This window comes from Eulemur rufifrons, chromosome 30, assembly GCF_041146395.1.
Source record: "Eulemur rufifrons isolate Redbay chromosome 30, OSU_ERuf_1, whole genome shotgun sequence".
In the NCBI taxonomy this organism is placed as follows: domain Eukaryota; kingdom Metazoa; phylum Chordata; class Mammalia; order Primates; family Lemuridae; genus Eulemur; species Eulemur rufifrons.
In genome coordinates, this window is record NC_091012.1 from 52,660,585 (window position 1) to 52,678,667 (window position 18,083).

General features: G+C 45.2%; 1 protein-coding gene across 1 annotated transcript in view; it reads right to left on the reverse strand.

Annotated features, from left to right (window-relative positions):
* The window catches only part of SLC25A43 (solute carrier family 25 member 43), a 39,271-nt gene extending 21,433 nt beyond the window's left edge, over nt 1–17,838 (reverse strand). Inside the window, exons 1-3 of the mRNA XM_069463173.1 lie at nt 17,514–17,838; nt 12,776–13,017; nt 9,089–9,261 (exon numbers count right to left, since the gene is read on the reverse strand). Of these exons, the coding sequence (XP_069319274.1) occupies nt 9,089–9,261; nt 12,776–13,017; nt 17,514–17,788 (690 nt within the window). The 5' untranslated portion in view covers nt 17,789–17,838. The remainder of the gene's footprint in view (nt 1–9,088; nt 9,262–12,775; nt 13,018–17,513) is intronic.
* Between the last annotated feature and the right edge of the window lie 245 nt (nt 17,839–18,083).

Sequence of the window (18,083 nt, forward strand, 5' to 3'; positions counted from 1 at the left end):
ATTGGCTGGATTAGAGGGCACACAGTCTAACAGCATCAATTAAAGGGGGTTATTCACCCATAAAGTTCTTAGAACAAAATAACTATGCCCTTGGAGGTAGGGCTGGTGGGACAGTGAAAACACGTCATCTGCAATTATTGACAGAGAACGTTGCTAGTTAACTCAGTTTCTCTTGCAACAGAATCCCCTCCAAAGTGGTCTGGAGCATCCCCATTATGGTTCTGCAAAGGCAAAACATCTGCCTTTATCCATCGAGATAGGATAACTGCTTTGGGGGGTGGGAAAAGCCACCTTCTTTATCAAACAAAAGCAACAGATAATGCGCTACAGTAGGTTAGAAGATCCAGCCATCACGGAGGCAAACCTCAGCTGAACCATTAAGGAGATGCGGATAGAGGTTCCAGGCAGGGGTAACTGCATGAACAAAGGCCTGGATGCTGGAATGTGAAATACACTTAGTCTTCAGGGCTTCGGAAAGGGGGCTAAGAAGATCATCTTGATGAAATGGAAGGCTTAAATAGAGCAAAGGTCACTAAAAAGCATGTTTTGTTTAGCCCAACCAGTATTTAACAATTTTTATTTTCGAACAGTGAAAAATTGGGAGATTTTAAATAAAAATCTGGATTTTGGACTCTCTTGAAAACTGGGCTTACATCTCTAAATGGCATCCACCCTTTGGAAAAGAGGAGCTTGCCATGGCCTCCACTGACTCACTTTATTCCTTTCTGCTATTCCTATTTAGATGCTAATCACATTTTGTGAGCACAGTGAAGTTTTAAGCTCTCCAGAATGCTTTAGAAAGCCACGATGGCTTGGAATGCATTTGAGAGCTTATTCTTTAGGGGGGGCGAGTATATGCTATCTGGGCTTCCCTACGTCCTCTTTTTCCTGCGGGCATTTGATTTTGTAGCTCCTAATATAAAGGGCCTCTGTGCAACAAGGATGGTAAAATCGGTAAGCGAAATGTGCCGGGCCAAGGGGCTCAGCCTTTATTCTCTAGGGGCAATCAAGGACGTAACACAGGCAGATCTGAAGAAAATTAGTCTGGCAGAAGCCCATGGGCTGGGCTGGAGGGGAGTGAAATAAGCACTGACCCTGGAGACAGGCTACCTGGGCTCACATCCCAGCTCATTTACTGGATGGGTGAACTTGCAGCCTACAGAACTTTTCAGCGACTCAGTTTTCACATCTGTAAAATACCCATCTCACAGGGATTAAGAGACATAAGGAACACAAATCACTTAGCACAGTGCCTGGTACATATTAGCGTTCAATGTTTACGATCAGTTTTAGAATTAATCCTGGAGGCAAATTAGAGGATTACTGTAATAGCCTAGGTATGAGCTGATAAAGTCCTAGATTAGGGTAGAGGGGCAATGACAAAAAGAAACAGCAGTGTGGGAGCATTAGGAATGAAGAAGCAGGCTGGGTGCTGTGGCTCACGCCTGTAATCCTAGCACTCTGGGAGGCCGAGGCAGGAGGATCTCTTGAGGTCAGGAGTTTGAGACCAGCCTGAGCAAGAGCGAGACCCTGTCTCTACTAAAAATAGAAAAACTTAGCCGGGCATGGTGGCGCATGCCTGTAGTCCCAGCTACTCGGGAGGCTGAGGCAGTAGGATCGCTTGAGCCCAGGAGTTTGAGGTTGCTGTGAGCCAGGCTGATGCCACGGCACTCTGGCCGGACAATAGAGTGAGACTCTTGTCTCAAAAAAAAAAAAAAAAGAAAAAAAAAAAAAGAAATGAAGAGAAGCAACTCAGCCTGACATTGACTGGGTGAAGGGGAGTGGGGAAGAGTCAAAGCCAAGTTCTGGATTTCCAGCAAGGGCAAACTGGGGCAGTGATGGTATCAAAATGGAAAATTCTAGGAAGAAAGTGTTAGGGGAAGGAGAAGTCAGTTGGATGATATTAAGTTAGAGGTCACAGTGGGGATGTGACAGCTAAATGGCAATGTCTGGCAGGCCGTGGGAAATGTGGGACCAGAGCTCAGGAGAGAAGTCAGGGCTGAAGATGTAGGTTTGAGCATGAGAAACCACGGGAGGGGATGAGTGCCCTGAGAGGGAATGAATGAAATGACTGTGTCCAATTCAGCAAAGGCAACCTGAGGTGTTAAGCATCTTGGTCAGACCCGACGTCTCTATTTGAGCAGGCTGGGGCCTCTGTTTATTCACCGACCATGTGTATTCTGCTCAGTCAGCGGTGCCACTTGGATACCACCTTTGTCCTTCATCTTATGCGCTTTCAGTCCAAATGCTGACCTGGCCCAATCCTGCTTACCTTGTGAGCTGTGATGGGGTCAAAGTCCACTGGGGTATAAAGCAACAGGCTGACGCTTGGTTTTATATTTGATGAAATGGAGACACCTAATATGGGCAACAGGGGATGGTGTCAGGCAGAATTGTGGGGGGACCAGGCTTGTGCCTCTGCCTTATCCTTTCAGAAGGCCTACCAGGTTCCAAAGGCTCCCATGTTCTCAGCTGCCCCCTGGATTTCCAGGGCAGTGTTCTCCAGCCTGTCTCCCTCTCTCTTCCACATGAACCTGTCCAGAGAAAACAGTTCTCTGGACTCCCTGGTCCTTATTAAGGGCCCAGAGACTAATAAGATCAATGAATGCCTGTCAATATTTTACCCTTCCTACTGGTTCTCTCAATACACTAAGTAATGCCAGTCTCTTCTGGCCCAGGCCGTGGGCCAGATGTGGGAGATACAAAGACAAAAAGGCCAGGTTATCTCTGAAAGAGCTCAAGCTAAAATGCACTGAAGTGTGAAGAAGGGATTTTAGGCAGGGTGGTCTTGGGGATCCATGAAAGCATACCAGGGTGGGGGGCACCTCATTCCATGTGTGGACAGGGCTCACCTACCCCCCTTCCCGCTGGAAACCATTCTACCAAAACATGCACATGCATAATTTATTTACCTCTCCATACTCTAGCATGCCAGCCAGAAGCCAAGGCAAGAAAAAAAAAAAAAGGATAAAAGGAGTGTAAGCATGATGAAGGAAGGGCTCAGCTGGCTAAACAAGACTTCTGATTATTGTCATTAATGTGCCAAGAGTTCCAACCTGATGTGCCATTAAACAGGCAGTGTGTGTGTGTGTGTGTGTGTGTGTCTGGAGAAAAGCATATTAAGAGAACGAGACATTCAGACAAAGGGGCCAGTCAGTGTGGGGGTTGAGAAAAATTCCCTGTCCAGCTGGTTATCCAACAGACATCCGCCATCGATCTGCTTCGCGAGGGACAGTGCAACAGGGAAAGCCAATGGAATGCAAATGTTACCATTAAGTGTGCTCAGGTCAGAGCAGGCTGGTGGACCTGCAAAGGTCCCTTGTTACATATTCTGGCAAACCCTGCCTGCTCCAGTCAGGGCAGACTGTTATTAAAGCTCTCTCCTCTTGGTGAATTTGGAATGTGTGCTTTGCAGGAAAAACAACAACAAAAACAACAACTTTAGGATTAGCCTGTTGTTTCTAGACACTTTATCCACCAAACTGAAGATGGATTTCAAGCAGGGATTATGGAAGTTGTTAACTAGACAGAGATCACTGAGCTTCAGGCTCTAATACAGCCAGAAAGTGCTCAGAGGCTCTCTCTATTTACTGCAGCGACATCTAATGGCCAGAGAAGGCAATGCCACGTTTGTATTTAACACATTAACTGCCATGTGAGTTGTATTTGACTCAGGCTAGTTTTGAGCCTGGGGCCTCATTAAGCAAAACCCTGCAGCTGGTTCGTGAAAATCTTACTTGTTGATGTTCTTATTGTTACAATTAATATTGACAATTTAATTCTAAAAACGTGGATTACGTTGCATATAACTCACGCACAGAAAACAATAAAAAAACAACAAATTAGAAAGGATCATTTTGTTTTAATAAAACACTGTGGCCCCAAGGTAAAATTTTTTTTTCTAATGTGGCAGTCAATGTGTTAAAAGCAGCCTGCAGTTCTGTCTTGAGTTTTTTTTTTTTTTTTTAATATATGGTGGACAAGGTATTAGAATGTTACTAACCCCTGCAAAAGAACACTTTGACTGAAACCCTAAGAACTCAGTTCCCATATATTTGGATGACATTTATGATGTTATTCATAATTAGATGCTGATTCTATTTTGTGAAAACAGCACAATTACCTCTTTAGATTTTTGTTTTACAACCATAATGACTTTGCATTTATTTGAAAGTTTCTTCTTGAAGCTCTATGTATGCACTATCTAGAAGGTTCCGACACAAGGAAAAAGAGCATCAGAATCACCCCCAAATACCCACTTATAGTATATCTTACTTTGGTTTATATAGTTTATATAGTAGATTATTGTGGTAAGGACATATCCTAGTGCAGAATGCCGTGTTGGCTAGATTCTCTCAGAGGAAGGTCATTGTTCTAGCTCCCAGGAAGAGAAAGGAAAACTAAAGTTTTATAGAGAAGACTAAAACCCCTCAGATCCATGTTTAGTGTCATTGAACTTCATCTGAAAGCCTTTCACACTAGCCCCACCCACTAGGCTCCAGGCCCTAGTTTTGGACAGGCCCGCTATAGGAAGGAAGCTGAGCTCACCAAAGCTTGAACAACTAACTATGCATAAGGAACACTAAATTATAAGGGGTGGCAGAAAGTGCTGGAGAGATGCCCCCGGCAGTGAGAGAAATTCTTAGTACCAGTATTTTGAAAAATGAATTAAAAGTTTGTAGTATATCATACATCCTTCCTACTCCATCTCTCCCCAGCTTTTTCTTTCTTTTTTTTTTTTAAATAAAGAAGTTATCTTCTTTAGAAAGAGTATAATTACCCTATGAAGAAAATAACTTTTCTAATGGTTGAACCACAGGAAATTACTGTTTTAAAATATCAAAAAGGTCAGACACTGCCAGTTTCCTATGGTTCAACCTAAAGAAAGAAGACTGAAAGTAAAAGAGAGATATATTGTGTCCCTAAATAAAAGATGTAATAGTTTACGTTAATTATTTCAAGTTTATAGATTTAATGTAATTCCAGTCATAATCACAAGGTAATTTTAAAGTTCATCAGGAAGAACAAGTAACTGGGAATAATCAAGGAAATGTTGAAAAGAAGAGCAATGAGGAGGGATATGTCCCACCAGATATTAACAGGCATTCTAAAGCTACGGTCACTGAGATGGCATGGTACTGTACAAGGACAGACTGACAGATCAACAAAATAGACAATGCAGCCCAGAGACAGAGACCCTCGAATAGATACAAACATTCAGTGTATGGTGAAAATCATAGCACAAAGTAGTGGGGAAAAGAAAGATTATTTAAAACGTGGTACTTAAACAGTTGGTAAACTATTTTTTAAAAAGTTAGATGATTGCCTCACGTCATGCACCAGGTAAATTCTAAATGTGTTAAAGTTTAGGTGTAGAAATTATAACAAAAAAAAGTATTTAAAGAACATATGGGGCCAGGCGCAGTGGCTCACACCTGTAATCTTAGCTCTCTGGGAGGCTGAGGCAGGAGGATCGCTTGAGCCCAGAAGTTTGAGGTTGCTGTGAGCTAGGCTGACACCACAGCACTCTAGTCCGGGCAACAGAGTGAGATTCTGTCTCAAAAAAGAAAATTAAAAAAAAAAAATAAAGAACATATGAGTGAACAGTCATAGGATTGTGGTATGGGATAGGCCTTTTAAACAGAAAAAAAAAGTTAGAAACAAACAAACAACAATAAAAATATAAGGTCAGGCATGGTGGCTCACACCTGTAATACCAGCACTTTGGGAGGTCAAGGTGGGAGGATCACTTGAGGCTAGAAATTTGAGACCAGTCTGGCAACGCTGTGAGACCCCTGTCTCTATAAAAATTTTTTTAATATTAGCCGGATGCAGTGGATCCCACCTGTAGTCCCAGCTACTTGGGAGACTGAGGTGGGAGGATCGCCTAAGCCCAGGTGTTTCAGGCTGCAATGAGCTACAATGGAGCCACTGCACTCCAGCCTAGGTGACAGAGCAAGACCCTGTCTCTAAAAAAAAAAAAATTTGGATAAAATTTTTAAAATATGTACAACAAAACAACAACAGCAAGTAAACAGCATTAAAAGCCAAATGTCGGCCGGGCGCGGTGGCTCACGCCTGTAATCCTAGCTCTCTGGGAGGCCGAGGTGGGCGGATCGTTTGAGCTCAGGAGTTCGAGACCAGCCTGAGCAAGAGCGAGACCCCATCTCTACTAAAAATAGAAAGAAATTATATGGACAGCTAAAAATATATACAGAAAAAATTAGCCGGGCATGGTGGTGCATGCCTGTAGTCCCAGCTACTCGGGAGGCTGAGACAGGAGGATCGCTTGAGCCCAGGAGTTTGAGGTTGCTGTGAGCTAGGCTGACGCCACGGCACTCACTCTAGCCTGGGCAACAGAGTGAGACTCTGTCTCAAAAAAAAAAAAAAAAAAAAGCCAAATGTCAAACTGGGAAAAATATATATGCAAAGGATTAATATACAAAGACTTCATACCAATCAATATAAAAAGTTGAATATTCTAGGAAAATAGGGGAAGGACATGAATAGAAAATTTACAAAGAAATACAAAGGGCCAATTGATATATGAAAAATGTCCAATTTTGTTTATAATCAATATTAATAAAGTGCAAATTACAGCAATGTGATACCATTTTGCAGTTATCAGGTCCACAATGATTTACAAAGTGACAATAATTAATGTTGATGAGAGTTTAGAAGATGAACCACTCTCCCTTAGTGCTGGGGCAAGTATAAACTTAACAACCTTTCTGGAGTGAAAATTTCATTAAGAGCCTTACAATTATTCATTATCTTGTGACCTGTAAGTCTATTTCTAGGAATACAGTCTAAGAGTATCATCACAGCTGTGAAAAAAATACAAGTGTTTTCATTACAATGTTATTATACTTAGAATTAGAAACAGCCTAAATACTCAAAAAACCCCAATAAATTGTTAGATATTTCTTGTAATTCCATATGGTAGAATATTATTTGATAATTAAATACTTAATGGCTTGGAGCAATACTCTTTATATAATAAATGAAAAAAGCAGGATATTAACTTTTATACACAGTGTGAAAACAATTTTGTAAAATAAAATGATCTTATATATACATGTCTCTATATATTTATATTTACATACACATATGAATATACATAGAAGAAAAACTATTAATCTTTATAATCCACGGGTGTTGGGCTTCTGGGTAATTTATTGGGGTTTTTTGTACTTTCCTGTATCTCCCAAATTTTCTCATTTTTTTTTTCTGAGACAGAGTCTCGCTCTGTTGCCCGGGCTAGAGTGAGTGCCATGGCATCAGCCTAGCTCACAGCAACCTCAAACTCCTGGGCTTAAGCGATCCTTCTGCCTCAGCCTCCCGAGTAGCTGGGACTATAGGCATGCGCCACCATGCCCAGCTAATTTTTTCTATATATTTTTAGTTGTCCAGCTAATTTCTTTCTATTTTTAGTAGAGACGGGGTCTCGCTCTTGCTCAGGCTGGTCTGGAACTCCTGAGCTCAAACAATCCTCCCGCCTCAGCCTCCCAGAGAGCTAGGATTACAGGCGTGAGCCACCGCGCCTAGGCCGTTATCTCCCAAATTTTCTACAACCTGAGTGCATTACTTTTTTATTGTGGTTAAACATACATAACATAAAATGAACCACTGTAACCATTTTTAAGTATATGTGCATTACTTTTAAAATTAGAAATAGTGTTTTTTTAATAAATAAGCATGTGCTAACTAAGCAGGCTCTAAAATTTGCATCTACACTACCATTACAACAGCTTGATAATTAATCTGTCTGGACAAGGACAGGAAAGGAACACAAGCCAGACAGATGAAAACGTTCATGGGCTGGAGTGGCAGAGTGGAGTGTAGTTACCGGGTGTGTAGTTGGTTTGACAGGCAGCTTTGATAAGTACCCTCAGGCTTTTTAGTGCTGAGATAACAGCCAACAATACTATGGAGGGGAAGCGGAAGTTGGGGGGTGGTGAGGCATCAAGTAAGCAAAGGTCCAAGTAGAGTTAACAGGAAAAACAGACTCAGCTGGGACTGATCATTTAAAATTGGATTCAACTGACTCCAAGTTCATTTCCACACAGCTCTTCTGGAATATATTGCTTGTATAAATCAGGGTTTGCCCCAAAGAGGCCAGGGAGGCAGGCAAGCCTGTGGAAGTGGAATTTTAAGGGCACGAGCAGGGTTAAGGGAAGATGCAAAGCCTCTTTGGATTCTGAGCCTGCCCCCACTGTACAGATGTGGCTGTAACCCCCGAACCTTATTTCAACCAGTCCAATTTTTCTTTTATCAAAATTGGCTTATTCTAGGCTAAGCCAATTACTCATTTTGGAACCTCGGATTCTAGGCTTTTGCCTCTGTCGTCCATGGAGAAAATGTGAGATTTCCCAGGTAACAATTAGGAAAATGCATGGCTAATTCCACTAAGACACAGCCCTATTTTATTTAAAAACAATTAAACTGTTACATTTTTTCAGAGACAGGATCTCGCTGTGTTGCTCAGGCTGGTCTTGAATTCTTAGGCTCAAGTGATCCTCCTGCCTCAGCCTCCCGAGTAGCTGGACTACACGCAGGAGCTACCACATCCATCCGCCCCATTTTAAATGCAGTTCCTTCCTCAGTGAGGGAGTCAGGGACTACTGAACCCTTGTTAGCTTTAGTTCCCAGCTCATTTCAGTCCCCTCCGGTCTGTTTCACCGAGGTAAGGCGCAGTGAGGAGAGCAAGAGCACTGTGGAAGTCCTCGCTGTGGAAGCAGCAAGGAGAGGGAGAGCTAGCAGGCTGCATTCTACGTTCTACTCCCTGCTGTCTGGGAGGAAGGGGCTCCACAAGCGATAGAGCTAGGAAGACAGGAAAGAAAAGGGGACATCATCTGGAGGCTTCATAAAAGACTAAAACAGAGTATGGGAATGAGGGGGCGGCTTGGGCTGGAGCCAACAGCTCTGCGGTTAGCAGCACAAATGCCACGGAGTGGGGGTTTGCACAGTATTCGAATGAGCAGTCACAAGCTCCTTGGAAACCTGGCGTCAGTCACTCGGGATCAGTGTTCCTTGCTGCTGTTAAGCACCAACACTTCAAGGCATCCCCCTACCCCTAACTCCTCACCTGCATCTTTCTCTTCACGGTGTCAAAGGGAAAGGAGAGGGTCTGGGTCACCGCAGCAGCCAGACACACATTGGCAAAGTTCTGCAGGAGGGAGAACCGATCTCGGGGTCCATTCCAGATTTTCTCCAGGTTCATGTAAACAAGAAGGGAGCCGACAGAGAATGGGAGAGCACCTGCAAAACAAGGCCAGGAAGTGGCTGCTGATGTGTCGGGAAAACATAGGCTGGAGAACACAAATGCCTATGGGGAAAGTAAACAGGAGAGGCTCTGGGCTTGTTAAAATCACCCCGACCCAAGCAGCATGAGGGCACTTTCTCCAGCTATGATAAGGTGCTATATTTTGGTAGGTGTTGTGTCAGTTGTCAAAATGCACCAAATGGTTCACTACAGGTTTGTCCCCTTTACGTAAATTTTACTTAAAAAAGAACCATAAACAAATATTGAACTCTAGTTAACACATTGACTGCCACACTAGAAAAATTTTTTTTCCCCCGGGGCCACGGGGTTTTATTAAAACAAAACGATCCTTTCTAATTTGTTACTTTTTAATGTTTTCTGTGCCTGAGTTATATGCAATGCAATTCACATTTTTAGAATTAAATTGTCAATATTAATTTGTAACAATAAGAAAATCAACACGATTTTCAGGAACCAATTGCAGGGTTTTGCTTCACAAGGCCCCAGGCTCAAAACTAGCCTGCGTTAAATACAACTCACCTGGCAGTCGATGTGTTAATGCCACACATGTTCAAGGGTTTAGGGTTGAAGTGTACTGATGTTCATGACTTACACTGAAATCATCAAAAAAAATATGCCCTGATGAATGGCTAGAGGGATGGCTAGATATGTGATAAAGCAAAATGTTAATTGTAGCATCTACACATGGTGGATATATGGGTGTTTATTCTACATTTCTTTTAAGTTTTCTGGGCATTTGAAATTTAAAAAAATATTGGAAAAAATCACTCTCATAAATAAAATATTAGTGGGTGGTACCTAATCAAGTTTTAGAAGCTAGGAGGGACTGATCTCTAGCTGACAAGGAAACGTTCTGTGAAAACTGGACAGTGAGAGACTCTCAGTGGTGAGGGAAGTCACCTGACTTCACCTTTTGGAACGACATGGTCACACCAGGGCCCAGTGGGCACCCTGCACTGTGTGGCATCCTCACTTTTCTAGGAACTAAGATGGTGGGCAAGTGATACAGTAGGTGGCACTTTCATGAACTTCCAGAAACTTTGGGAGCCATCTTCAGTTTACATAGGGACTAAATTTCTCCCTCAAAATGAGATTTAAAAGAGGAAATAACACAAGTAGGGTTGCTTATCTTTAGAAAAATGTAATATTTATTTAATAAATATATTAAAAATGACTCACCAACCTCCCAATTTCCTACACTCAGGAAACATCTGGGGAGCTTAGGCTAAGCACCGAGCCCTATGCCAGGTGCTGGGAATACACAGAGCAGCAGGCTGATTCCTGGAGATGCTCACATCTGGGGGAGGAGATAGCCAGGGAAAGCTAATACGTGCCATAACAGTGGGCTATACAAAGTGCCTTAGGTACACAAGGATCAGAGCGGTTAATTTTGCCTGGGGGAATCAGGAAGGACTTGATAGGAGAACTTTTGAACTGGGTTTTGAGGAATGAGTAGGAGTTCATCAGACATTGAAAGAGTGGAAAGGCAGTCCAGGCAGAGGGAACAGCATGTACAAAAGGAGTGGTATTCCCAGGAAACACAAGTTTTTCTGTGTGGCTGGAGCATGAGTGCAGGTGGAGTCATGGCAGGAAACGAGGTAGGACAGACTGGCAGGGACCGGGTCTGAAGGAGCTGGAATGTTATAAGGGATTTGGACTTTCCCCTGTAGCTCAGGAGTCACGGCAAGCTTTTAAGAAGGGTAGTGAAATGAAGGTGGTGAAACAATCAAACTGCATGTAGAGAGATCACCTCAGCCTGGCAGCAGTGCACAGGGCAGACCAGAGCAGGAGTGACCCGAGACTGGGGGCAGGTAGGAACCTGCATCTGTGGGAAAGATGATGAGGGCACGAGCTAGGCCTGAGAGTGAAAAGAGGCCAAACTGGCAGGACTTGGTGACTGAAGTGAGAATGGGGTTAGTAGAAGAGTTGAAGTGATTCCTAGTGTTTTTCTGGCTTGGGCCACTGGGTGAAAGGAAGGTGGTCTCATTTGTTAGGGGACACAGGAGGAAGAGCTGGTTTGAGATTAACGAGGACATCAAGGTTAGTCTTGAATTTGATGCATCTAGGGAGCATCAAGGTGAAGGTGTCCAGCAGCAGGTACTCATACTGCCACTGGGAATTGGTACAAGCCAGTGGCTAGGAGAGGGCCCTGGAGTTACATTGCTAGGTTCTTCCATTTTCTATCTATGTGCACTTGGGCAAGTCACTTAGCTTCCTTAAGCATCTATTTCTTCATCTGTAAAATGAGGCTTGAATGAGAAACTGCACACAAAGCAGTTAGCATAGTACCTGGCACACAGTAAACACTCCCCCAAAATGTTACTCATTGTTATTAAAAACGTAGAGATTGGGGGTCACAGAGTATATAATTTCCCCCCATTTATTTTGGAACCAATCTCAGATATCATTCCATCCATAAAGAATTTAATACCTTTCTCTAAAAGACAGGCATTCTTTCTTTTCTTTCTTTTTTTTCTTGAGACAGGGTCTCACTTTGTTGCCCAGACTGGAGTGCCATGGTGTGATCATAGCTCACTGAAGCCTTGAACTCCTGGGCTCAGACGATCCTCCTGCCTCAGCCTCCGAGTAGCTGGGACTACAGGTGCAAGCTACCATGCCCAGCTAATTAGAAAAATTTCTTTGTAGGGACGGGTCTCACTGTGTTGCCCAGGCTGGTTTTGAACTCCTAGGCTCAAGTGATCCTTCCACCTCAGCCTCCCAAAGTGCTGGGATTACAGATGCAAGCTACTGAGCCCGGCCAACAGAGATGTTGATACTTGTTCAAGCCACTAGCATAGATGAGGCCACCTAGGTAGCATGTGGAGGGTGAGAAGCAAGCTAAAATGGAGGGTAAAAAGAAAGCCCAGGAGAAGCCCGGGGTTCAGGGGAGCAATATGTGGGGGCTGGCAGTGTCAGATGACCCAGATGGGCCAGGTAAGTCAGATCAGAAAGAGCAGCCAGAGAGATGGGAAGACGCCCAGGACTTGGTGGGGTCCTATTAATAGAAGTCCAGTTTCCAGAGAAAGGGGTGATCAATCTTATCACATGCTGCAACAAAGGTCAGATAAAGGGCGAAAGTCTACTGAATTTGGCAATTGGGCCTGTATGTGTGTAGCTCTGGCAAAGGTTACAAGGACCACAGAAGATACAGTTGCTACCCTAGCTGTGTTCCTCATAACATGTATGTATGCACATTAAAGAGTCTTTCCGCATCATGTGGGGAGAGTTTAGGATTACATTCCTCCCGGTTTGCTGAGCCACCTCCACTTTCTGTCCTACTCCCCTCCCCAGGTTTTGACTGGCCAAAGTTTAGGAGTGGGGTGTATGGGCCTATGGAATAGAATGAAGTGAACTGGCTTTATATGGGTCAAATCCATACAACCTTGACATCAGTAAAGCTGATTTAAAGGGTCACAAAGGTATATAATACATTCTCATATGTCAAAGAACACAGCCTTTTCTTGGACAAGGTGAAAAGTTCCATCTTACCTAAAACAGTGAGGGAAACCCCTCGATAAAGGGCCAGGAACCCTTCCTGTTGATAAATAGTGGAAAAAGCATGGAGAAGCCCCCTGTAAGATGGTTCCAGCATATTCTGTACAATCAACCGGGTTTTGATGAGGTCTGTAGGGTATGTCACGATGGTGGAAACCATGCCTGAGAGACTTCCAGCCATGATGGAGCTCCACTGGGAAATATGGCCCAGGTCGTCCGTGAATAGCACAACAAACCTGGGAGAAAATAAGGGAAAAGCCCAAAGGAATCAGCGATGGCTTGTGCTAGAGTGCTTTATACTACTTCTCGCAATATTTTCCAGCATTTGGAAGTGCTTTACAAAGTGAAAAGTTACTGCAGTACTGTATTAGCATTAATGAATCACACATTTAAGTTCTACTATATTTATATAATGCTAGTTAGCTGTTAGGAAGAGACGCCCAACTTTCTTTTTTATGTCTACCCTAAGTCCTTCCCAAGAGCCTACTTCAGCAGAAATCATTATAAGGGGACTTTTACATGGCGGCGCACATTCCCTGGCCAAGGAAGCAAAGGAACTGTATTCCTTCTTGCTGATGAGGACAAAATCCAAAAGGGCTTGAAAACCAGGAAAATAATAGTATTTTCTGCCTGACAGTGGGGACAGGGAGCGAGGGAGAGGGATAGAGAAAGGTAAATAAAGAGAGCTAGCCTAAAATAAAAGCATTTCATCTTTTTAAAAATGAAAGCATCCCCAGTTCTTTGGCTTTCAAATCTCCAGTGAAGAAAGCATTTCCTTTTTCTTCACTTGTCAGTAGGTAAGGGCCCTCTGCATGAGAAATAAGTGGGCATTCAGGTGAAACCATTTAAGGGGTTCTAGGACACAGCTCTTCTGCTCCCAAGTAAACATTCATTGATTAAAAAAAATCTCCAGTAGTCTTCACTTCATTTTGTCAGCCTATCTTAACTGCATCAACTGAAACAGTCATTTGAGTTAACCAGCTGCTTTTAAAGATGCAGGTCAGTAAAGCTGGCATTCAGCAATGGCCCATTTGCCTCAGTTTTACTGTCTGCACACTTCCTTGTTCCGCCCTTCTCTCTCCCCTGGCCAGTCAAGTCGGAGGGGAACCCCAGGAGGGGAGGTGGAAATGCTTGACTGCAGCAAGCTGGAACAACCTAGAAGGTGGAGTTTGAAATGCCAAAAGAAATACCATTTATTCTTATTGCCCCACTCTTACTCTCCATCCCACTTGACCACTTCTAGGGCATAGTTAATCCATTACCGATTTACTGAACATCTACAATGTGCCAGACCTTGTGCTAGCCCTCAGCATAGAGCATAAGAGAGTTCAACAATCCTGACAAGGAAATGACTGATAGGGGCAACTGGAGAGGAAATAGGCCCTTAGTTCACTAAATGGCTTGATGAACCAGGAAAAGGAACCCTATCTTATAACAGTTTGTTTTATAAAGTAGGGTCTTACTATCAAATATACAAAATTAAAAAGAACCAAAGGAAATCCTTTTTTCTCAGGCTCCTACCATCTGATACAGAGACAAGGACCACCAATTATTCCCTTTAGAATCACAGAGTCAAGGTAGGCAACCCTGATAGGCCACCAATGACATCACCCTGGTCCCTACATCTCAAACCCTTGTCCGATTGGCTAGGGCAGCAGTGTTCTCATTTCAGCTCTTCCTACCACCCCCGCAAATACATGCACAGAAGCTTTTGCCAGTGAGACTGGATAAGCTGGTGAATTGCATTAACCCCTTCCTTTCAGCTAGCACAGATATTACACATACCCTGTATATACGTAATTAGAATTGCCAACACTTCCACCTAACACAGGTTAGCAGCTAATGCAGCCAAGCACAAGCTCATGAAGTGCTTATACAATAAGAAAATGGCGTTGGTTATGAACAATTTCAGAGCTGCAGCGACCCAAACCAATGTTTATACAGATGACAAGCAGTTGCGGAGTAAAGTTTTGGGGGGAGGGTGTCTTCTACTTGATGCATCTGAAAGTCATCTACTGTGTTCAGTATTATTTATTATGAGAACTTAGCTCCAAATAAAGTCTACTGAGTGGACTCTTTTGATCATAAATCCACGCAAGCAGATATTTCAGCTGTGCAATAGTGGACAGAGCCCTGGACTAAGGAGCCAGAAGACCTGGCTTGAAGTTCCAGCTCTGCCATTAATTGTGTTTGTGGACAAGTCATTTAACCACTCAATTCTCTGAACATTCTGGATGTTTATGCTTTGTTCAAACCCCTGGTCATAGGCTGTATACCATTGCACCCAACCAATTGTCTTGCAAATTCATGGTCAGGGAAGAATAGAAATGAATCAGTATAATGATGAAGCAAGAGCATCATGTTTATGTAGGAGGGATGGCATCGTGATTAATCAACCACTTTGCTTTCTATGCCTTGCTATTCACTGAAATACTTCCTTTTAGTTTCCAGAAAGAAAATAATGTTGCAGGAAAAAAAATATTAGCTAACCCGGCTCAGGTAAGTCTCTGTTCTTCCTCTCCCATACATCCCTTCTCTCTTTCCACTGTCACCGGCCTATTTCAGGTGCCCTCAGCTGCCATGTGGACTAGTGCGACAGGTTTCTAACTGGTCCTGTCACTACCAGTCTTCCTCCTCTCTAATTGTCCTACCCTGCCACTGTGTGATAATTCCTGTTGAATTGCTTTAATCACAGCACCCCCACCCCCTCAAAAAACCTTCCCGCAACTACCCTAGCATACCAAGCAAAGTCCAAACTCCTTAATCCAGCCCTCCAAGATTTCATTCCAATCTGGTTTTCGGGCCAAATTTCCAGTCATGCTGCTTGCCTTCCCACCTCCTGCATTATCTTTTTCCCCGTCTTTGCCCAGAAAACTCCTACTCATTCTCCCAAGGCCAAGGCCGAACTCAAATCTTTTCTCCTCTCTGTGAAGTCTTCATAGCTTCTCCTCTTATCCTTCATTAGAAGTGTAAATTTCTAGAGCACTTTATGCATGGCAATCGCATGCTACCTCCTGTGTTATGAACACACTAGTCTTATTCTTCTACTACTCTGTAAGCTCCTGGGGCACAGGGACCATGCCCCTTTCATCCTCGTATCGTCTCTAGCATCATGCACACAGTGGGGACTTAACGTAGCCTAACTAATGTCAAATGAATGCAGAGAGAAAGACAGCATGATGTGATCGAGTATGAGACTTGGAGTCAGAAGGCCAGGTGGTAGAGCTCAGCTCTGTCACTGATGAGTCATGTTACTAGTTTGGGCCTAATTCTGCATCTGTAAAATAAGCATTTCCTGCTCTATGGACCTTAAACAGTGCAGGAGGCAGGAGCTGTAAAAATCTAATGATGTCTATGTACTAGGTGGTTAGCAGAAAAGCCAAGATACTTAAACCAGTCTTTGAAGTTCTGCCCTCACCCCTCTGTACACATTCTATCCTATCCAGAGGAAGATCTGCATACCACTTTGTGGAGAAAAGGATGAAACAGGGAAATTGAGTCATTAAAATTCAGAGGAGAACTGTTTACAGAATGAGGGCTAGATGTTGCTGAGGGCAAGAGGGGGCTGGGGAGGGAAGAGAGGTGCATGAATGACGTTACCCATGAGTCTCTCCCCAGAGGAAGAGAAGGGAACTCTATTCCCAGGCAGAGGCCAAATGAGTGCTGGCCTGGAGGATTCAGGGATAAGAATGATTCCATTCTGCTCGTCAGCTGCCAGGTAAGCCTTCCAGCTCTGCCTTCCAGGTGACAGTGTCAAGACAAAATCCTTTGTTAGCCAGGGAGGCTGAACCATGTGGTCAAGACTGGCTCTCCCCTGACAGTGGGCTGTTTGTCTAATTCAGAACCAAGGCCAGTCCTCAGAGATGGCACTGTGCCCACCAAATGAGGAATACAAGGACCATCCCCCCCAAATATAGAACCATCTCTTCTTCCTGAAATGCCATCACTACCATTTCATTCTTTTAGGCTTGGTTTCCAGTTCAAATGCAAATATCTCTGAGCAAGGTGGAAGCCTTAAGACTGCATTTACATCTTTAGATCTTTTCCTAAGGAGCAGCTATTGATGTGAGAGAAGGCGGGGAAAGCCCAAAGAATGAGGCCAGTGAGCAGGGAGGCAGCCTGGGAAGGGGAAGCTCAGTTAAAAGCTAACGTCGAGCTTCATTTAGGCTGAGGGGAAATGGGTGGGTAGAAATCTGCGGCCTTTTGGTGTTAATGGATGGGGCCCTCTCCCCTTACCAAGCACTTTCTGGGACTTTGGCCACACTTACACACACCCCTTCAAAAGGGTCTCCCCTCTCCTAAGCCAGCCAGAACAAGTTTCCAAGTTGGTGGACAGCGGGAATGGTCAGGATTCATCTCTCTGGAGATCTCTTTATTCCTTTCCCTCAACCCCCTTTCAGTCCATTCCACCTCCTCGCCCCATCCAACCCCAAAAACTTCTCTGGGTCTGGGCCTGGGCCTGGGCCAGGGTCAGGGCCAGAGTTGTAAAACTGCATCACGCAGGGCAGGAGTCCCAAGAGAACGTGAAAAACCTGGGGACTGCGCTCTGAGAGCTCTGTGTGTGGCCTTCCGGCCCAGCCGCTCCAAGGGGCTCCCACGTGACCCGGAAGGGGGCTGTCCCCACTCGGGGCCCCGACTCCCGGCGGGAGGGCTGTGTCGGGCCGCGGCCCCCTCCCCCCCCACCGTCGGCCTCCCGGCTCCCCGGGCCCGCCCGCGCCGGCCAGGCTCTTACTTGCGGTAGGCGGCGAGCTGCACGGCGCTGCAGGGGAAGAGGCGCAGGCACGCCACCGCGTTCCCCTTCCACAGGGCCCGGGGCCCCTCGGCCCGCCACACCCGGTGCCAGGTGGCCCACGGCCCCCGGGCGTGGCCTCGCACGACGCCGACCTGGGCCAGCACGGTGGCGAGCTCCAGGGGCGCCGTAAGGCTGAGGCTGAGCGCCCCCGCCAGCCCGGCGCACAGCAGCCGCTGGCTGCCGGTCAGCCTGCCGTCCCTCCGCCACGTCGCCATCGAGCCGTGGCCCCGGCCCGGGAGATCGCGTGGCTCGGGCCCGGGGCGCTCCGGCCGCCTGCGGAGGGGGCGGGCCAGGCCCCGCCCGGTGGGGGGCGGACCCGCCGGAGGCACGCGAAGCCGGGTCCACGCCCGAGCGCTGCCGAGGCGGGCCGGGGCTGAGGCCTCGCGGACTGAATGTGGGCGCTCTTCAGTGCGCAGGGCTCGGGTAGCGATTTTCACGTGAGAAATAGTCACGCTGTCCCCTCAAGGCCTAGCCGGCCAGACATCCTGTTTCCGAAATGTTCAGTGCCCC